This window comes from Chiroxiphia lanceolata, chromosome Z (assembly GCF_009829145.1).
Source record: "Chiroxiphia lanceolata isolate bChiLan1 chromosome Z, bChiLan1.pri, whole genome shotgun sequence".
Taxonomy (NCBI): domain Eukaryota; kingdom Metazoa; phylum Chordata; class Aves; order Passeriformes; family Pipridae; genus Chiroxiphia; species Chiroxiphia lanceolata.
The window spans coordinates 44,507,082-44,530,182 of record NC_045671.1 but is presented as its reverse complement, the minus strand read 5'-3'; the positions used below and the strand labels follow the sequence as shown (position 1 = coordinate 44,530,182).

General features: G+C 41.9%; 1 protein-coding gene across 3 annotated transcripts in view; it reads right to left on the bottom strand.

Moving 5' to 3' along the window:
• The window catches only part of MCC (MCC regulator of WNT signaling pathway), a 188,250-nt gene extending 175,041 nt beyond the window's left edge, over positions 1-13,209 (bottom strand). The window contains exon 1 of one of the 3 annotated variants that reach the window (XM_032675611.1): positions 13,044-13,209. In XM_032675611.1, coding sequence (XP_032531502.1) covers positions 13,044-13,174 — 131 coding nt within the window. In that variant the 5' untranslated portion in view covers positions 13,175-13,209. Of the gene's footprint in view, positions 1-6,448; positions 6,484-13,043 lie in introns of those variants that run through there. The other 2 variants (XM_032675612.1, XM_032675613.1) reach the window with 2 other exon arrangements.
• Positions 13,210-23,101: the final 9,892 nt, after the last annotated feature.

Genomic DNA, 23,101 nt, shown 5'->3' with positions numbered 1-23,101 from the left:
ATATAGTGCTTTTGCAAAACTCCATAAAAGAGTATGGTGTAATAAACACTTGAAGAAAAGTACCAACATCAATGCTTACAAAGCCATTGTGCTGTCTACTCTTTTATATGGTTCTGAATCATGGGCCATCTACCACCACCACCTGCGTCTCTTAGAACGCTTTCATCAACTCTGTCTCCGTACAATCTTAAACATCCATTGGTCAGATTATGTGACCAATACATCTGTTCTAGAACAAGCAGCAGTCACAAGTATTGAGGCCATGTTGCTGAGAACACAGCTGCGTTGCGCAGGGCACGTCTCCAGGATGAAGGACCACCGCCTCCCTAAGATCTTGCTTTACGGTGAACTTGCCACCGGCTGCCGCAAGAGAGGAGCCCCAAAGAAAAGATACAAGGACTCCCTGAAACAACAATTCAGCCTTGGCCATATTGATCATCATAACTGGTCTACTCTGGCCTCCAATCGGGAGGCCTGGAGACACACTATCTATCTGTAATGCTGCTGATGCTTTTGAGAATGCACGCAGGATCACTCTCAAGGAGAAAAAGCAATGCAGAAAGAACCATGTCTTGCAGAATATACCACCTAAGGAGTTCTTCTGCTGCGCCTTTTGCAATCAGACATGTCTATCTCGTATTGGCCTTATTAGCCACCAGTGTGCCTGTAACACATGTGGATAGAGCCTTTCTCAAATCTTCATTCGTGTAGCCTAGCCATGATTTTCTGTGCATCAACTATATTGTCAGCACAAGGCAAAAGCAGTAAACGAGCCATTTTCAACTAAGCGGATGTCTTTGGCAAGACATGAATAACATGATCCAGGACAGGATGCGGAACAGGCACATCTGGACACACTTGTTAAAATGCTGAGCAGCAATACTGTTTATACTGGGATTTGAAAATTCACACTGAGGCTTTAGTTTTAACATCTCATTGTGAACAGGAAGGGAACTGATGCTACATGTTTTTTCATGCTACATGAAAACTTGAGAAGACTAAGAGCACTGACTGACATTTGCTAGTTTTACAGGACTTTTTTTCTATTTTTGCCCTCAAATATAAGGGAATGAAAGCAAAGCGTAAGCATGAAGTTGAAAGCAAATGGGAAAAAAAAGGTCACTGAACCAGACTACAGTCCCACAAGGAGGTATTTATTCCATAACCACTGAGTTCTGTATACTTGAAGTCTACGTGGCACTATACGGGATCTCGCACATTTGCTTGATTATCCTGCAAGCACAAGAGACAGACTGTAAAACTCTGCAGATAACCTCTTAAACAGAGAAAAAAAGGCAATTAAGTCGCACCAAAGTAGAAAATAGATTCAAAAAAACCCCCCAAACACAAAACAAGAGAAGTGCCACAGAACTAAACGAAGTAGCCACATTTGCAGGGAGAAATTAGCCTGGATAAGAAAGGAGAGAACAGAGGAATGCAGCACTGGCCATGTCATGCCAGCACTTTTAAAGTAGAGAAATTATTAACCTCTGCATAAGGAACACATTATTGCTTCCAACTACTCTCAAGAAAAACTATTCCTACAACCTCAGATATTATCTATTCTCCCAGTATGGCATAGTGGAAAATCAGGGCACAGCTGCTGTTACGGATCAAGGGGAAATAGAGTCAGAGAAGCTTCAGGACAAGAAAAATGAGACATAATAGATTGGAAGGAAAGAAGGTGGTAGGAGTCTCTTCTGGGAAACTGAATGAAAAGATGAAGGAAAAGCAAGGAAGTTTTATTTGCATTTTAAATCTAAAGAAGAGTAGTGCAGAACTCCATTTTCAGAATCATATAAGTCAACTGAATGAGCCTTACATCATTAAAATGTCACCCCACGGAAATACAGCATATAATGAAACCATGGAGAGGACTGCAAAGGAAAATTATCCAACCCTGTACTCAATGATATGAAAAAAAATACCTCTGTCATCCCTCATGGATGGGTGTCTAAGCTGTTTTTTTAAGAATGTCACACCATCCATTTGTGTTCTGTCCTAGTGCTGTACTGTTCTCTCCTGAAAGTTTCCTAATTTAAAATTGCTCAGCTACAATTCAGATTGTTACTTCAGAAAAGGAGTTAATAGTCTGTTTTCTGCCATCACAGTGGATAAGAAAAATAGTCCTTACATATTTAAAACCCATCATCAGATGTTCTGCCTTCATTTGAGTAAAGAACCCCATTTTCTGCATCTCTAATCATCTTTAGTGAGTTGTTCTTGTCTTTCTCTAAATGGTCCACAAGCCTGATGGATGACGGCACACCAAACTAGACACCAGTTCAAAACATACACTAAAAAGTTGATAAAAAGTTGAAAGCCTAAGTCCTGTACTACAATAGCACGGTTCTGCTAATTCAAATCTAACTTGAGACCCACCACAAATTTCAGAAGATTTTCTTCAATCACTCATCCTGTATTTCTGCCACCAAATGAGCTATTGTCTACGTGTTCCCACTTTATCTCACCTGATTTTTTTCAAGCAATATCTTCATCTGTCAGCACGAATTGTGACTCTTATCCCCCAACATGTCTCCAATTTTCCTTAGCTTAGTGTCACTTCAAATTTAAGAAAGCTAACTTGTTATCATGTCATCCAGATCATTATTTTTTAATAATACTGATCTGGTCCAAGCCATCCTTCTGATTTCAATTTGATACAGTATTTTATTTGTAAAACAAAGCATTAGTATCTAATGACCTCCAAGTATAGCTTGAAAAAAGCCCCAAACCAAATTCTCTCCCATATTGTATTTCCTTGGCTTGCCTGTAAGTGTCATAAAACAACACCAAAAGCTTTAATAAAGACAAGACAGAAGGTATCCCTTGTTGCACTTCCTAACTGCTAACTGCTAATCACTAACTGCTCTCACCAGATCTAGGAAAGCTTAGATGGGTTTGACATAACTTTTACTTAACGAGTCCACATTCAGCCAGTTGTCTGTAGACTGATCCCAATTTTGCCACATTTCTATAGAAAAGAAGCATATTTTATCTTTCCCCATTTTCTGTTACTTTTATCTTTTAATAGAGCTCAGAGAAGAAAAAATGCAAAATCGTTCTGAAGTCATCTTTCATAATCTTACATTAAGATTTTCCAGTACAACTAATTAAAACAAACCTAAGTACTCTCTAGCTTCTTTCTTCCCCCTCCCTTCCAAAGAATTTGTTATGAGTCCTATTTGCAGGAACCATTTCACTATACTTGTTATTTTCAGTGCAGAAAATAAAAACCAAAAAGAGAAAACATGTCACACTTCTTGGTATAAGCCATCAACAGTTCACTTGGCTCCCTCTTCTCTGTTTTTTGCTGTTACTGTTTCCATACTGTGGGGCAATTTTCCGTTACACTTCAAATTCCTTGCTAGTCTCATTTTCTGCTTTGCATATTACAGTGCCTGATCACAATTAACTTGCAACTTGACCCAGTTCCACTGTGCTGAGCAGCAGCAGGAAAAAGACAAGGTTAACAGTCAAACAGTCCCTAAACCCTGTATTTTTTATTCATAATTCAACAGCCTAAGCTTTTACTTCACAGCTCTGTCCTGTCTTGGCTACCTCTCACAATACTATTCCAAGCATGCAGCCTACACCACCACTCCTTCCTCTGGGAAAGGCAATCCAAAACAGTCAATACTTCCCACCATGGGCTGGGGGGGGAGGGAAGGGGGGAATGTGTCCCCCATTTCATGAGAGATATGGACAAAACTGCCACTCTGTGGCAGGAACTTCCAGAATGGAAATATACTTTATAGATGGCACAACAAAGGCACATTCTACGTATTAGAAGTAACTTTAATTTTGTACTCTGATTGCCTTCACCAAACTGTTAACGCAAACTGCACCTCGCAGCCTGTGAGAACAGTGTGTCTGGTTTTGGCTAAGGCTCTCAGGAGACTGAACTGATGCAGGTAAACAAAGGTCCGTTTATCAACAGAGAAGCAGAGCTTGTCAATAGAATCTCTGCCATTCTATGCTTTCTTTTGTGCTGCTTGCTAATTTCAAATACTGGTAATACACAGTATCAATTCAACCTACAGAGTGCCACATGGTTAGGAACTACCGGGAGCACAGTTTTTGTTTAGAGGTCTCTGTTACCTGATTTACCCTTAAAATTTACCTAAGGTATTTCATTGAATAACCGCTAATACTACAAAAATACTGTTTGGCTCTATTAAATACAAGAAAGTATTGCTGCAGAAAAACTCTCAGAAGAAAGGAGACATTGAACATGCTGATTACAATTAATCATTACAGCTCACTACAGTGATGTAAATTAACACAGAAGGTCAATGCATGCAAACAGTCACTCTGCTATGATGAATTCCACATATGTACTATTTATTCTAAAAGATGCATGTGAACATTCACAGTAAAAATAAGGTGGATTTGAAAATCCATGTATCCACACCATAACTTTTCCTCCAGATGCCACTTGAAACCTATCCTTCGCACAGCACACAATTAAGCACAACACTAGCCTTTTTAATGTCTTTCATTTACCAACTGAGATATCGGGAGTCTAAATAAAAACTCTGTTGTGCTTTTACACTTCTGATAACAATGCCATTTTTATGGTCATGAATTAACTTTTAGAGAGATGTCTTAGTTCAGCTCATTTGGAGTGAGCCACATTTAAAAATCAAGCTCACGTAACCACAGGGATCACAACTAAATGTCAAGCTCAAGTTTCTTACCCCCCTCCACCGTCTCGTCACTGGAAGTCACAGATCCATAGAACAAGCCACAGCTATCAACTGACCATGATGGAAAGAAATATTTCTTACTGAGCTAGTGTTCAGCTAGGGTGACTCTTTAACTGAATGAATCCTAGAGCAGACACAGCGAAACTTCAGGACCACACAGAGCAGAGGATCTCATCTGGCAGCACAGGTTTGTAGGAAATGAATAAGATGGTTTTATTACAAGCAGGGGTTTCCATGGTTGCCTCTAGCCAAGATACTTGGAGGTCATTTTATTTGGGGAGGTGGGGAGCCATTTTGCAGCCGAGGACTGCTCAGTGTTCTGCTTACAGTTACCTATTGCTGCTTACTGTTCTGCTTAGAGGGTTGCTCACAGTTACTTACTATTGCTTACAGTTACGGTGTGAAGGCCAGCCGGAAAGTATGTAAGGCAGTAAGACCAATCTGGGCTCACTGCCAAGGGACCATGCGGCCAGGGGCAAGGAAACAACTTGATAGGTTGGTTAAAACAACCCATGGACTGCAAGAAGACTATATCCCCTTTTAAGGAAGAAAAGAGCAAGGCTGGGCATGGGAGGAGTGAGGGAGTGGTTAAGTAAATGAAAGGGTCTTAAAAGGGCTCGTCCCTCCCATTTGGGCTGTGCTTGGACCTGGTCATGAGTCTGGTGCACCCAGCGCGCTGTTAATAAAATTCTTTGTTTCACTTTATTTGGCCGTCTCAGAAATTTTAATTAGAGATATTTCTCACAGGGTTACTTTAAAAAACCCATAAAACCCCTCACTTAAGTTTTCTCAGTTCATTGCATGAGGAGTGCAGGTACGTCGCTTAGGGCTGTGCACTTGCAAGAAAGGCCAAGGTGCCCAAGTATTTTGTGAGGTTCCTTTACTCCCTATCAAAACATGTATGATCTGTTGTTTGAATCAATTTCAGGTACTCACTACCCTATCCAAGCAATCAAAAACAAAGACATTCTAAAAATAATTTTAGAATCCATCCACAACTACCAGCGAAACACTTGTACATGACATCCTCAAACAATAAATACAAATAAATTAAGCACTCACAGGTGGAACTCTTCTTTCATCCAAGTACCTCCCAAAACAGTGAGCCCATCCGCTAATTTCAAGCAATAGATTTGGGCAAGTTAATTCTGAAAATATATAGAAAGCTGTTCCTTAGCAACATGAGGCAACCCACAGCAGTTAAGGAGGATGCTAACTGCCTTGTCTGCCATAAGCAGAAGATGCAATCACACATGAATAAGACAAAATCAAATATTTACTGTAGTCCCAGTCATACTGCTAGGACAGCTACCTGAGGTTTCTATATTACAAACCTAGGGCTATAGATTTGCTAGAAAAGCCAGGTATCAAAGCATCCTGTGAAGGCCCCTGTCCCCAGTCACCCTTCGGAGAAGAGTAATCCATTACTCTTGTAGTGAAGTTCCAATCTTTCAGAATTGCCACAAAGAAACCCAAGAAAACACAAGGCAAAAAAATCCCAGTTTAACAATTCCTTTTTTTTCCCCCTCTAGGGCCACAAAAGGGAAAGTACTGACTTTAAAGAGAGCTTGAAGTCTCTTACAGTAATAACACAAAGAACACAGTATTTGCAACAGCCCCAATAAACAATTAATAAAATTTAATAAAACTTAATAAGAAATACAACACTTGGAAGTCAGCTGGATAGTAACTTTCAAAGGGATCAAAAAGTTTAACATTTATATTCTCAAGTGACTCACTGTTTGCTCAGTTTTTCCATATTACAATCTGCCTGGACAACAAGTTCCTACGAAAGAGAATACAGTAACACCATGTAACAACAAGCATGAGATATATACTTAAGTATATATACCAGACTATTAATGCCAATAAGGAAAGAAAATCTATACAATAATCTATACAAAACACATCAAGTAACTTGATATGTAACCTCAAACATTAACATAAACCTAAAATACCCTTCAGGTGTCTAATGTTTACATAAGAACTGGACCACTAAGTCATTTAAAAATATGATAGGTTCAGGAAATGCAAGTTTGAATATATTCCTCTGTGTATTAGTTGTAACAAACACAGACTTCGAAAATACATAATCCTTTCATGGATGTTGATCTTTGGTATACTTTCTGGACACAATATTTAACAAAGGGATACTTTTTTCTTCAGAATAAACTAAGCATGCAGGGTGTCTTTCTCGCTTTTCATCTACATTCGCGCTCCTGTTTTTCCCCATAACTTATTCCTTTTTTGGTTATGATGCTCTGAGAGGATCTGTGGAAGATTAAGTTAGACTAAAATCCCAAAAAATTCTATAAAACTGTGGAATCGGTCATTGACTAAAGCAAGTCCCAAGAGAAACAGAAAACAGACTACAATAATTTGAAAAATATCACAGTGCTTCCAGTCACCATCCTGTTTGGCATACAGTAAATATCGTGCTGTATCCATATAAAAGCACTCCTTCAGTTACATGGATCACAAACTCCATGACAACCTCCAAATGGAGATGGATGAAAAATAAAATTAAGTCTAGAAACAGAATCTGGGGTCTGAAACTATTTTTAAGACAAACTAAAAAACTAACGCAAGGACAAAGTCCATTTTACCAAGGCGGGAGGGGTTTTTTTAATTTTTTTTTTTCATTACTGGTTTAGTTTGGGGGTTTGTGGGGTTTTCTGTTTGGTTTTGTTTTGATTTGGGCTGTTTTTTTTGGTGGAATTTCTAAAACTGAGTAGACCTCAAGTGAGAATAAAATCCTGTACAGGGAGTCTAAGAACTTTTCTAGCTCTGTAAGAACAGCCCAGCAAAATGAAGAGCCAGAGTAAGGCCAAAGACTAAGCAAAGGCTTGCTAGAAAGCATCTACATGCTGAATATTAATTCACGCCCAAAGTAAGTTCTCAGAGATTCTGAGTGAACATATTTGCATGGCTCATCCCGTGAGTTAAACCCTTCTTTTGCCACCATTGGTTACTTCGCTGGTCACAGACAACCCACATTAACTTTGCTTTTTCATTTAACAGGTCATTTTGTGCTTCAATAGGTACTTTTTTTAAATGTTAAGCATAGAAGTTCAAGCACATTAGCAAAATCAAACACCTCAAAAAAAAAAAAGAGGTTAAATGAAATGGTAACCACTCCTACGAAGAGTAATAGAGAACACAGAGACACAAATCTCCTCCCATAAAAAACACGAGTAGATACATACTTTCTCTTTTTGAAAACACTTTTTTTCCTCCTCTAATAGCATGTGGCCACTACATGCAGCAACATTGAGGGGTGCGCCAAAATATACTCGCACAAAATCTGGGAACACCCTACTACTACAGCCCATTAAAAAGGAAAGTATCAGCTTGTCCTTAAAAAGGTTTTGAGCTCCCAAAGTTATGTACCACTAAAACCACCCAGTTAACAAAATCAAACCCAACAAGTTCCTACTCAGGTAACAAATCAAATCCAACAAGTTCCTTTCAGCTGCTTCTGTGAAGGGCTAGTGAAGGCTCAGTCACTCAGCATGTCCTTTTAACAGGCTGTATAAGCTCAATACACAGTTAGTAAGTTTATGGGTTCTTTAACAACTTACTCTACTTTTACCAGAGATTTTCTGTAAGACATTGACAACTAGCATATTTGTAACTTAATAATGAAATAATTTTTTCTTTACCTATTATTTCTGCAGCTCATACCTTCATTTTTTGAAGCAAAAGTATTTTCTGCAGATTCAAAGTTCTTTTATCTAGACTTTGCAGTGTTAGAACAGAATAATCTGGATTTAGTGACTTCTGCAGTAAGTGTGAAATTCATTAGATCCTAAACGGAATTTCAGTACAATCCACATATAATAAAGCTACAAGACAATTAAGTTTCTGAAGAAGACATTAATCTAGCCTGTCACCCATAAAAACTCAGTGTTATAGGTTAGAAATCCGAGGGTAGAGGGGAGGAGTTTTGGAAGAGGGGGTTGCTGGCTCTTCTCAGAAGGGAGAGGTCAGTTTTTTGCTGAGCTCTCGTGCTGGGATGGAGATGGTGGGTCTTTCATTCCTTTGGTAAGAAGGCCTGGAGGCCGGTCTTTCTGGCTTCTCACCCTGGTCAGCCCTGATTGCTGGCCTCGACTTGTGGGCAGGCTGTCCTTGTCTCCGGCCCGGACCTGCTGCGTTTTCATCAGAGAGTTTTTGTGCTCACTGGGAGAAGAAAGGAAGAGCCTTGGGACACCGTCATCTGAGGACAACAGTGAGTTCCGGGGGGGTGGACTGCTTTCCTTTCCCCCTTCTCCCACTGGGGGCAGGGTCCCCATTCTCTTTTCAGCTCCTCCCGTGACCCGAGACCAACCCCCAGACCCCTCCCTGTGTGGGGACCGACAGAGCCCAACAGCGCCCCCTGCAGGACAACACAGAGCACTGCAGGCTCTGCACCTCCAGTGATCCAACAGCGCCCCCTGCCGGCCACGATTGGGACTGCGCTAAAGGACAGAGAAGTATTCAGACTTTCTTTTTCTTTTGTTAGAATAGGACTTTTGAGTACAGAACTATTGTCTAGGGTTTTTTTGCGTTCTGTTACTGTTCTTGCCAACATACATATATCTTTTAATAAAGGGTTGTTATTTCTTCTGTTTTTCTACACTTCCTTGATTAAAGCCCTTTAATTTTGAATTTATACAATTGCTGAGAGAGAGAAGTTTGGTCTATCTCATAACTAATCCCCTTTAGCAAACATTCCAGTCTCTTCGAACTGAGACACTCAGCATCATCCAAGGCCACATATGCAGACATCACAAAAAAAGCCCCAACAAAAGCGCCTCCTCCCCAATGCACCAACCCTCTAAAGCTGAAAATGTTTATAACTGTAACATCAGACTCTGAAACTTTTCAAAGCAAACACAATAAAACCCAAAACAATGCAAAACAATTACTGGCCTTTTTTTCAGTTAAATGCTTTTTGTTAGTAACACTACAATCCAGCCATAGATGCAAAAAAACCAAATTTCTGCTGTAAAGAGTGTTTAAGGCTGCCTTTTGCTTCTAGTAAGGCTCATCCAGATGATTTCAAGCATTCATAATCTAGTCTTAACCATGGACTTCTTGGGGTTTTTTGGGGGGAGAGTGGATTTTTCATTTGGTTAATTGTTTGGCTTTTGAGAAGTTACTTCTTATTATTATTCTTAAGAATAATAATACTTCTTATTATAATACTTCTTATAATAATAAGTTACTTCTTATTATTCTTATCAGAATAATGCCAAATATCTGCAAGATGTTAAAATAAATAAGTAACAAATATTAGCCCCAAAAGAAGCAAAAGCCATTTCAGTACAAAATGACAAATTAAAACTCTTGTGTTTTCTTAGTACTTTTCTCTAGCTGGATTCTGCAAAATTTCACTATGTGCATGTAAATGCAATGCTTAGCATTTCATATCCCATGGTACAGCATCTTCTGGATTATAACCACCAATGGTATATGCTTAATTATGCTTTTATTGTTTTGATATCATCCTAACTATTTAGAGTCTGAAAATTAATCAATAACTCAGGTGAGAGCCTGAAAATTAATCAGTATCTTAGGGCATGCTCCTCCTCTCCACGTGTGCCTTTACTTCCCTGTTATTATTTGAAAAGGTTTGTTACAGTTTGATGCATGACAAAGCATTTCCACAGCTGAGACACCATGTTACTTCATTAGAAATGGAAATATCTCTTTTCCCCATGCAATATGCATGAAATAAAAATGCATACAAAATGCCTGCCTTTGCTGCAAGCATAAAGATCTCCTTTTCCATAACAGCTCTGGAGTTGGAAAGAAAGAAATCTTATTAAAAAAATTGCTGCATGTGTTATGCAAAAGAAATGACTGACCAAGCTTTAGCCCTGCAAGCAGAGGAGAAGGGATACTAATTTTCAAAGATATGACAACTTATGCTCAGTAGAAGCTGCAAAACTGCAAATTTCAACCCCACTGCATTGAAATTAAGTAAGTTCCAAAAGAGGCTCAAGCTAGTAACAGGCTATAGATCAGTTCTAGTCCACAAGGAAAGAGTTGATTTTACAGTGTTGGCTTCTGTGTTTTCAGCTCTTTATACAGATGCCCAGGCATTTACTGCAATGTTTAACCTGCTGTAAAAGACACAGTAACATGCAAAAGTCAGTCTGCCACCTCCACTGGGGCTACAAGGAAGGCAAAAGAAACTGTTGCCCTCAAGGATGAGCAAAGGGAAGCCAAAGAAAGAAGGGCAAGAAGGAACAGGAAAACCAAGCAACCGGCCTGTATGAAACAAAAAAATCCCAAACAAACAAACAGCACAAGCAAGACAAACAGTATGCACAGAATGGCAAGATTAGCATAAAAGCAGCTGAAACTTTCTTGTCTTTAATTTGTTGCATTGAAATAGATGCAACTACCTAAACACTAGGGCTCTAAACAAGAACAAACCCCCAGTTGCTACACTTTTAACAGAGACGCTATGCTAAGTCTATGGCAGTACATACTGTAAAGACATCCAAAATCCACTGGGCAAGTTTCTTCCTGCATAAGCCATTGCCATAAAACAGATTATAAGGGAAATTGAGTCACCACACAAAGCAAGAAAGGTATTCCATTTACATAACTGATTACCCAGACTACCTAATGAAGGAAAGAAAAGTACTACACTCCCTCAAGATCATTTGTTAAATATTAATTTGCTACTTTCTCACACATATGGAGATTTAAAAGAAGACAGTAATTTATAATTGTTCTCTGATAAAAGCCATACCAGTTCTACCTTGAAGGCACAACTCCCTTCAAGTGAAGTATTAGCAATGTTCAACAACAAACCCACCATCTCCTGAAGGACTTTCAACCACTATCCACTGGGCCTTATTTCCATTTCCCACTGAAATCCAATGTCCCTAATCAGACATTTCCCAGATTTTCAGAGCTTTCAAACGGTGTAGTTCAAGCAACGCACTGGAACACCCATTTTGAAATACTCAGAATACAAATTTGGAACAAAACTTAGGGAATGTGGAAAAGTTGATCAGAAATGAGTGGCTTGCATCATAGTAGCATCTCTCAACTGCCCATATGAAACACTAAAACATTAACATTCCTCAGTAAGCTCTTTAAATTATAAATATACAGATGTCTATTGTGTTTACATTGCAGAAAAGCATCACAGTACAGATCAGTGAGTGTGATCTGAGGAAGGACTGTATATTTTAAGTTAACATCCTAAGTTTTCAGACATCAGAATGACTTCCATGAAGACTGTAAATAAATAGAAAGAAGTAGTCTTAGCACAATTGTTGGAAAGCATACATTTTCAAAGTTTATATTTCAAAACCATAACTGTCAAAATAATCATTAGATGTGGGGGAGGGGGGGGCAGAAGGGGATGAAGAGTGTTCAGGGAACTGTTTACATAAGAAATATCACAACCCTTAAACTTTATTTTTAAAGTGACTGCCAGTTATAACAGATTTTCAACAAATTTCTAGGTCCAAAGAGATGGCAGGGGGGATTCAAGTTTACTTAGCCTTTTTGCAGGGTCGTATTTTTAGGTTACAGATTAGATGACAGACTTAGAAATTCCCTCACTCAGTTCTCTAGAGGCAGTTACTAATTGCAACTAGTATACGTTTCATTTTGAAAACACAAGTTTCCCCCACCTCTGGTAAATCATGCTTTTGGAAGTTCAGTATTTTTTAAAGAACAGCGTGAGAGCAGGGAACTGGCCTCAGAAATACAACTCCCACAAAACCTACTCCTGACCAAAACACACTGCCAGTGCTTCCACACGTGTGAACATTCCATTACGGCATGCACAAGTTCACCCCTTCCGAAATGTGTTAGCCTGGGTGACACGCCTCAAACCCAGTGGGGAGCAACAGAGGAATTTAAATGAAATTCTGTACACGTATATTGATAAAAATGTATTAATAAAATTAGACGACCTGGGAGACCAAGTATGAGTTTTCTCCCAGAATACCTACGACCAGCTTCGCGTGATTACTTGGAAAAAACACCTGCCCGGGGCACGAGGTGGTAAAAGACACCCGAGTTAGGAGGAGTCGCTTTTCAGACCCGGTGGACGTGGAAGTCCTCTGGGCGGTCTTTACCCACCGTCCCGAAAAGCTCTGGGTGCCGAGGCCCCGGAGGAGCCCCGCTCCCGAGCCCCCCGCTCCCGAGCCCCCCGCTCCGATGCCGCGGATCGAAGGAGCCGCGGGGCGCGCGGGGTCCGGTGGGGCTGCGCTCCCGCAACTGCTCCAACTCGCCGAGAAGTTGAGCCGATGGAGGACGGGGAGGGGGGAAAAGGACGGGACGGCTCCGTACCGGCAGAGAGCCGCCTCCCGCTGTCGCTACCTGCTGATGAAGCCATCTCCATCGCCGTCGCAAGTCTGGAAGAGGCGCCTCATCCTTTCCTCCTCACCCGTGCTGGAGGTATCGCTGCTGCCGGCGCTGCTCACCTCCGCTACGGCGGCTGCCGCCATCATGAGCCCGGCTCCGGAGGAGGAGGAGAAAAAGGAGGAGGAGGAGAAAAGGGAGGAGGAGGCGAGGCTGCCTCAGGATTCCCAGACCCACCGCGCCGGCAAAGTGCGAGCGACAGCACAAAGCAGGGCGGGGGCTCCGCAGGGCCGGATCGCTGCGGCCGCGGCCCGGAGCAGAGACTCCTGCAGCGGGGAGCGGGCGGCGGAGGCTTCGCCGCCTGCCCCCGGCATCGTCCTGCCCCGCGCCCGGCCGGCCCTCTGGAGCCGCGATCCACGGTCTCGGCAAACCGGGGCCAGCTGCGCTCCCAGTCAGGGCCATCCAAACTCGTCCCGAGGGTCGCTTGTTCTCTCCTTCGGCTGGGCAGGCCCGGCTCCCGGCTTCGGGAGCGCTGCTGCCCGCTTTGGCTGTGCCCTGGCTAGTCTGTGGAAGCCAAGCCCAGACAAAACCCAATGTCTTCTGTAGCCCTGTGTTTGCACTTGACGCTGTTTGATGGAGTGTTGTTCAAGTGGGAGCATACGCTTACTCTTGTATCTCTCAGTCTGCAGTTTTCCAAATTAGGTTGCTCACGTTAGTTCTTGCTGGATGACCAAGGCACTGGGGTACAGAGCCAACACACTTCCATGCTCTTTCAAGGCAATGAAAGCAGAGAACACTGTAACTGTCCTTTCAGATGTTCCATCTTCTGACCTACAATGGTCTCAGTCTTAGCAAGTGCTTTTTCTCAGTCCTATGCAGGATATTGCTAACATGTGATACCAGTTGTTTACTGCAGCTGTTTGTTTACATTGAGGGCTGGATGAGCTATACAGTCACAAGACCATTTTCTTCAGACAGATCCCATAGACTTGCTGTTCAACATCACAAATAAGAATTCTTGCACATATTCTGCAAATATAGCACTCACTGCTTCTTATTAAGAATTAAAATTCTTAACCACAGGGAGTTGAACTTGATATATTCTTATACATTCCTTTCATCTTGAGATATTCTATGATTCTATGATTCTATATAGAGTCCTAAAACTGTGTTTCCTGGCAAAGCCACCAATACCAATATAGCAAGGTCAGATCCAAAACACAGCTATAAGGATCTCCAAGAACGACCTTCCTCCATCCTGATGCTATCTGCAAAGCCTCACAGCCAGCCAGTTCTTCTCTTTTTTTAAGTAATCTCTCATTTCTTTTCTAATCTAGATAAATATCCCAGCTAGCGCTTAATCTTTTGTTCTCATCTTATCCATATGCTTCATGCAGTAGCTTTCTTTGCAGACCAGGAATTCATCCATTCCTTACATTCTCCCTCCTCATTGCTAATGATCTTTTTGAGTTGGTTGTTTATACATTAAGTTTTTGTTGCTATCTTTTCTGCTTCTGGAGATCAGTTGCAGTTAAATTTTTGTGTCTTTAAGGTAAATCCCAAGAAAACCTGGTGCAGTGGCTCCTGACTTACCTTAAAAACAAATCACTCATACCAGTTCCTCCTAGCTGGTAGGGATAGCTGATATCGTGGCTGTGGTATAGCATGCTAGACAGTAAAACCAGCTGACCTTGCTGTCCTGTGTTGTGATCCCCATCTAATTTTTTAAAAAGATGTATCACATGAGGTGGAAAGCAACACTCTAAGCTGTAGTTCCCCCCATTCCTGTACCTGCTACGAATTATGTAGCAGTTCATTCCTGCAGCCAAGAATATGAATTTCAGATGGCAAAAAACCAGTTAAAACACAGAACATGTTGTGTGGCAGATAGCACAATTCTTCCTGAAGTGCATCCTCACTGTCCCTTCTGGGAGGGGTGTGTGGTGCCTAGAAAGTTATGACGAGAGAACAAGGAAGGAGGGCAAGGAGTGAGATCTCCATAGTGCTGTGAGAAGAAGATCTCAGAAAATAGGCTTGATATTTCTCAAAAGAAGAGAGTTTGTAGATTTTTCTATTTAAAACTGTGGATTTTAACTGTCAGTCTGTTGGCTTTTTGTTTGTTTATCTTTTAAGTTAAATGAATCTGCAATTTTTTCAATATTAAACTATATTCTACAATATAAACTTTCCATTATGGCCCAATTTACAAATGCAAATATAAATATATACCTGACAGCCAATGCAAAAATTACTAACAATTCTGTAGTAGTATTAGCTGCACTTATTTGCAATATTTATATACCAAAATTTATATTCCCAATGGGTAGGAGACACCTAATTTGCAGAGATGCTGGACTTCTAAGACTTTTCACCAAATCAACAGGAGATTTAAGTTTATATGATCTCTGAAAGTCAAGTCTATGTCAAGTTAGGTGCTGAACAATAGAAAATCATTGTACACCACTCAAAATTTGACCCTAGACAGTTTTGCAGAAGAGCTTGCAAGTCTACATAAAAAGATGCCAAATGACCAAAATCACTTGACCAAAGAAGAGAAAAACTTCCTGCTACATAGCTTTCAGCCATAGCACTTTTAACTTAACCTCCTTCAAAATCAACAAACAAAACAAGCACTAAATTAAATTTTTGAGCAGGAAGTTTTCATTTGGTAACATTCCTTTGAGCAAGGTAGCCAGGATGTGCAATGCAGAACTTTCTCAGCATCAAGAGTCCAATTTGCCTAGAATACCATCCCTTCCCGTTTCCTACATCCTGCATCCAGCCCTTTTCCACTTGTGCCAAATACACTTAGGAGTTCCCTGTTGCTCTGTGAGGTTCTTGGGTAACAGACATTTCACTGTAAACTGACTGACACATTGTCACCAGACACTGAGAGGACAGACAGGTTCTCCAGAGTGATGATGGCATTAAATCAGTTACAATTAAAGCTTTATTTTCTGCTATGATTGGTATAGAATAGAGTTTATTATTAGAATAGCACAAGATTTTTACAAGCAGAGTCAACACATTACAATCTATAAGCAGCAAAACAGAGAATTTATAATACAACTTACAATTTTTAATCATGTGGACCCTCTGCAGATAAGGTCATATCCCAGTACATGGTTCACTGTATCAGTATTGCAATCAAAATCTAGACTCAAAAAACATAGAATACAAGTAACTTAGTCCTCAGAGGAAGCAGAGTGCTGCAAAAGCGTCCCTGGACAGAGGGTCTGGGGTTTCACTGTACAGCAGCAGCTCCCATCCAAGTTCCCCACTTAGGACTTGCTACTTACTTGATTTTACGGACACTGTTCTGGGTGGTGTTACACTTCCTTGTCACCACCACTGGGCTGGTGACCTTCAAGGCCAGCAAGGAAGGCACCAAGGAACCTTGAGGTCTGTAGAGAGGGGAAAAAGAAATCCATTCAGATTGTCTACTTCGTGCACAGGACCTTCAGGGTCTGATAATGAGGGAAAAGAAAGGAATCTGTGACCCACTCAGGCACAGAGAATGGCTGCCTGCTCTGTAAGATGATGTGAGTTATGCTGACCACATTACCACGGGTCAGGAGCAGGGGGTATTGCTCACACCCCCATATAAAAACAGCGCAATCTGGAAGGCTATTTAGCTGATTTAAGCCAATTTTCTAAGTACCATTTTTAGCCGTACTTGCTAGTTAGGCCCCAGATTACTGCCAGGGGGTAGTGATGGGACAGCAATGTTCTGCCCTTGCCTCAGCCAATAAACAGAAATGGGGCAAGAGGAAGAAGTAGCTTCATCTTTTTTTTAATACGTGTCAGCATATAGGCCACAATTATAAACAGAGCACAATTTAAGAGTTACCAATTACCTAGCTACTCAGACAAGGATAGAGTGACAACAGAAAAATAAGAATATAGCAAGAACAGCTGGAGGTAGTGCCAAGTATGGCATACTCAGACCTGATTTTTCAAAATCTCTGAAATCCTTGTGTTTGATGCACTGTTATTTTTATTGGCTATATTTGCTGTATTCTCTGATATAAAACAGAAACACAGAATCTTCTGAGTTAGAAGGGACTGACAAGGATCATCAAGTCCAACTCCTGCATGAATGGTTGTCATGGTTTGAGATAGCCCAAAATCCAATTCTCTACCTCCATTCCCCCTCCCACATCTCAACCTAATGTGAGATGGGTTTTTCCAGACAAAACACAACCAGACTCAGAATGGGGGAAAGGGAATATATTACAATGACTATACAAATAAATACTACAATACATTATATACAACCTTAGCTATCTCTACTATGACATATAGTATTTACAATGGATCAGATCTCTTCTCCCCTCCAAATAAAAGTCCAGGAGGGAAAGAAGGACAGACCCCTTCTTCAGAGCAGCAATGTCTCTAAGGCAGCAGTCATCTGTCCTTTTCTCATGCAGCAGCTGATGGCTGGATCTCTGCCAGCACTCACGAGGGAGGTATCCAAGTTCCTCTCAGCCCCGTCGCCAACCAACCGAGGGGTCTTCCGTGGGCCCTTGCTTTTGGGCTATCTCAAACCGTGACATAAAATGGTAGCAGAGGATGGCTGCGAACCATCGAGGGAAAGAGATAAGAGCCATGATGCTTGTGGCAACGGAAAGAGTTTTCCAGACAAAACACAGACTGTACCATTGTAGTGAGAATAAGACTATAATAATGTAAGTTAAAGACTAAGAGTAGAGTTAAGTTTATGATAATGCTTTACTGATGTTTAGTAGAGAGATTTTGGTTATATTTTAGTTTATTGAAGATTGAATGTTGATTAGAGTTTTTTTTTCAGTTGTTGTGATATGTTGACATTTTCGCAGGAGCGAGGGGTGGAGCGTTGTAGTGGTTTGGACTTTGTTTTCCCCCAGAGGATAAGAAAAGTGGTAGACCCCAAGGGGTGGAAACCCCTGGAAGTTTTGAAATTCTGCCCAATAGGCGCTCCTGCAAAAATGTAAACATACCACAACCAAACGGAAGAGAAGAGTTGTAGTTTTGGGTTAGAAGAAGGTAGCCATGTTGTGAAAGCCACGAGGAGAGGGCAGGAGCCCTCTGGGGGGGCCTCTGCCCCCCCCCCCCAGCCCTAGCTGGGGGCTGCAGAGACTTGGAACGGTGTTGAGCTGGACTACGTGTCTGTAGCTGTGAGCTGGAGGATGTTTTCCATTATGAGTGAGCAGAGACAGAGCAGAAGCGGTGGCAGCGTCCAGAGGTTATGGCTAAAAGCCAGCTGATAAGACCTGAACCAGAGAAGCAGCAGAAACAGCATGCAGCCAAGGAAGACTCAGAGTTACTCAAGCCGAGGTAGAGAACCGGCAGCAGAGAACAGAACTAAGTTCTACAGAGAGAAAGCTTGGGGGTAAGAACTGCAAAACTCCCCTAAACTTCCTTGGAGATCCCTCCAAAAATGGAGGGGGGTGGACTCTTACTGATTAGAAGTCCTAAATGGGTAAAGGAGCTAAGAAGCTCGGACGTCCTGAGAGCTCAGCCAGGACGGAGTGTGGGAGGTTGGCCTTGAGGGCCCTCCCTTGCTGCAAGCTACAAAGAAGCTCGCAGCCTGAGACAGGGCACAGAGGCCCTGCAAGGAGCTTGAATCTCCTGGAGATACCAGACCGTCACAAAGACCCCCTGCGTCTTCGTGATATGACGTGGTGAAACGACCTTTGTCTGGGGTTACGAAGCCCATGGAAGACCCCTCGGTTGGTTGGCGACGGGGCTGAGAGGAGCTTGGATACCTCCCTCGTGAGTGCTGGCAGAGATCCAGCCATCAGCTGCTGCATGAGAAAAGGACAGATGACTGCTGCCTTAGAGACATTGCTGCTCTGAAAAGCGATCTGTCCTTCTTTCCCTCCTGGACTTTTATTTGGAGGGGAGAAGAGATCTGATCCATTGTAAATACTATATGTCATGATAGAGATAGTTGTAATCGTGTGTATAATGTATTATGATATTTATTTGTACAGTCATTGTAATATATTCCCTTTCCCCCACTCTGAGCCTGGTTGTGTTTTGTCTGGGAAAACCCATCTCACATTAGGTTGAGATGTGGGAGGGGGAATGGAGGTAGAGAATTGGATTTTGGGCTATCTCAAACCATGACAATGGTCCATATGGGGATTGAACCCGACCTTGGAGTCATTAGCACCATGTTATTTCTGCCAAACAGAGAAAAGAAAATATTCCAAGAAAGCAGTAAATATCAGTCGTTAGGAACACATTACAAATGTTACAGAAAACAGTTTGGGATTAAAGTAATTAATAAAACTCAACCATTTAAGCATTTTACTTTATTTTATTTTAAGTTTTGTAGAAATATCACTTTTTGTGGAAGTTTTGCACACCTATTTTATAAGCACAAGATTTTTTTATAGAAGTGTTACGACCCGCCCCAGAAAAAGGGGAGAGGAGTAACCCAGGTTCTTATCAAAAATTCCCTTGGGGTGGATTAGAGTGAAACGACACTGAATAATCGGTGTCTGAAAACATATATAGGTAGGGTTTATTTTAACAATATTGTTTTAACAGGTATGTTAGCATTTTGGGTGTTGTCATCTATATTATCTATCACAGGGATAACCCCTGGGGGGAAAATGCATAAGGGAGAGAAAGGAAAGACAGGATAAGGCTAAAGGAGAGTAAGGGAAAGAAAAGCTGAGAGTGGACAGATGTCTATAGTCACCGCCCATGGGGTCCAGCGATGAAACTTGGTAGTTGCAGCTTCCATGTCTGTCAGTTGAAGTGGTGGCCTTGATCTGCTGGGGGTGAAGGAGGGAAGCCCCCACACTCCAAGAAGTTATGAGTTATTATATCCATGGTTAGTGTCACGGGCCATGCCTCGAGCCTCCAACCTCTCCCTGGGCCCTGTGCAGAGTTTCGGTGTCTGGCCTGGTTCCCACCTTTTTTTCAGATTGGCGGGGGGGGGATGGGCTGTTATGGGCCATCAGAGGTCCTGCCTTTTCAGGGCTTGACACCTTCAGCACTGGAGGGAGGGAGGGGCCCGACTGCTCATCAGAGGTATAATGCAAGTCAAAAGCCTGCAAACTTGGCTCTTTACTGGAGGGAAGGATGGGCCCATCTGTCCATCCAAAATGCAAGTCAAAAGCCTGCAAAAGTCTCCTAGAATGCATAAATCATTAAACATTTCAGTCTCTGACAGAAGCATAGAATCATTAAGTTGGAAAAGACCTCCAAGATCATTGAGTTCAAGCTTTGACCAAACACCACCTTGTCAACTTGCTGTAAGATAGATGGCAGAATTAGCCATTCTAATTGCTGCCACTGCTTAGGTATTCAGACTGAAGATTTTGACTACACAAGGATTAAATGCAATGCCTGGTGGTATCAAAGGAGAGATTATCTTTTATTTTAGTAAGCTTCATATAAAGATCATCTCTGTTTATTGATCTTCACCACAATAAAATTGAAAGTAAGAGGTATATAATGTGAGTTTAAATGACTATTATTTAGAACATCATAATGTAGAGGAAAGTGCATCTGCTACCAACAGAGCCATGGTTTAGAATCACAGAATCATAGAATCAACCAGGTTGGAAAAGACTTCCGAGATCATCAAGTCCAACCCTTGATCCACTACCACTGTGGTTACTAGACCATGGCACTAAGTGCCACATCCAGTCTCATCTTAAAAACCTCCAGGGACAGAGAATCCACCACCTCCCTGGGCAGCCCATTCCAGTGTCTGATTACTCTCTCCATAACAAATTTCTTCCTAATATTCAACCTAAACTTTCCTTGACACAGCTTAAGACCATGCCCTCTTGTCCCACTGCTGGTTGCCTGGGAAAAGAGACCAACTCCCACCTGGCTACAACCTCCTTTCAGGGAGTTGTAGAGAGTGAGGAGGTCTCTCCCCTACACCTCCTCTTCTCCAGGCTGAAAAATCCCAGCTCCCTCAGCCTCTCCTCATAGGACTTGTGCTCGAGTCCCTTCACCAACCTTGTTGCTCTTCTCTGGACCTGTTCCAGTACCTCAATATCCTTCCTGAACTGAGGGGCCCAGAACTGGACACAGTACTCCAGGTGTGGCCTCTCCAGTGCTGAGTACAGGGGAAGAATCACTTCCCTGGTCCTGGGCCAGGATGCCATTGGCCTTCTTGGCCACCTGGGCACACTGCTGGCTCATGTTCAGCTTCCTGTCAATCCAAATTCCCAGGTCCCTCTCTGCCTGGCTGCTCTCCAGCCACTCTGTCCCAGCCTGTAGCACTGCATGGGGTTGTTGTGGCCAAAGTGAAGGACCCAGCATTTGGCTTGTGAACCTCATCCCACTGGAATCAAACCATCTCTCCAGCTTGTCCAGGTCCCTCTGCAGAGCCCTCCTGCCTTCCAGCAGATTAACACTCCCCCCCAATTTGGTGTCATTTGCAAATTGCTGATGGTGGACTCAATCTCCTCATCCAGATCATCAATAAAGATATTAAACAGAACTGGGTCCAACACTGATCCCTGGGGGACACCACTAGTGACCGGCTGCCAACGGGATGCAGCCCCGTTCACCACCACTCTCTGGGCCTGGCCATCATGGGCTGCAGCTTTTTCAGGAGTGTGCCATGGGAGACGGTGTCAAAGACTTTGCTGAAGTCCAGGCAGACACATCCACAGCCTTCCCCTCATCCACCAGGCAGATTACCTGATCATAAAAGGAGTTCAGGTTGGTCAGACAGGACCTGCCCTTCCTAAACCAGTTCTGGCCGGGAAATTTTAGCCAGGAAATTGCTAGTTAAATTCTTATCGAAATTGTGATGTCTAAAGTCACTGTATTACCCTTCTTACATTACTTCCTTTAGATCCACCTTACATCACAGACCTAAGATTTCAAGCTTCAGCTAGAAATGCAAATCTTGTGCAGACTTTACCGTGGAAGTCTTATCAAACAGAGCTGGTAGAAAACTCCTAAACCAGTATATTCAAAAGAAAATAACTTCTCTTGTGAAATTGTTCTGATTTTTTGTGATTTTCTTCCATCTTGCTCCAAAGGGTGATCTGCAAAACTGAGATATTTTATCTAAGATTGAATATACTTTCATTGAGATAGAATATTAATGCCACTTTTGACTATGCATTGTTCACCTTTATAAATGCTCAGCCACCTTGTAAAACCATTCTGTTTTAAAAATTGTACTTTTTCTCACTGTTAGTGAATATAAATGAGAACAGGTTTGCCCCTTTTTCCAAAAATATCCTAAACTGCTCTCCTACTCCACACAAATTGCTAGTTCTGGATCTTGCATATGGATCCACAATTTGGATTTCCATACATGAGAAAAAGTTAGAAGTTTAGTTCCTGCATTTCTTACATATACATGTAAAAAAATATTGAATGCTTTCACTATGTTTTATCAAATATATTTTTTGAAGCTATATGTCTGTTAACTACTTTGATTGAAAAAAATAGGGACACTTGTAAAGATAAGTGGCCTATTTGTAGACTGTGACTGTGAGGTAACTTGATAACTTTTTTTCCTGCAGGCTACTGATGGCTGTGATAGTTAAACATGTTCTGTGCTCCAGAAAATTTCTGCAACACAGATATAATTTTGGTCAAAATATTTCAGTGAAACAGTGTTCTAATACAAATTACATTCTGGATAAACAAATCTCTCTGGGGAACATACTTGTTCCACTCAGTTCCAGTTTCAGCAAAGACACAAGCACATGAATCACAGGTATGAAATTTTTCTGCCTTTAGTCTACCCCTCAAGCTTATAAGGCACGGGATTCCTGCAGTTTTCCTGCTGCCTTTATATCATGCTCTAGACATAGTAAGATCTCTTTGTGCAGAATCATTCCACTCTCCCTCCTGTCCTCTGTAATTTGCTCACCTTGGAAATGACTGCTTCTCATTTTAGGAGTGAGTAGTGGAGATAGCTATGGCAAATTTGACCCTGTTGGGAATCATGTCCTTCCCAGCCCTCATTCTGGATACATTGCTGAACTCTCTGGATGCCTCGGACTCCACTGAAGGGTTGCAGTTTTACCCTCGAAGTTCAACAGCCCAGGCTCTGGACTCTTCCAAGTGGAGACTGAGAGAAGTTGTTCTACAAGGAC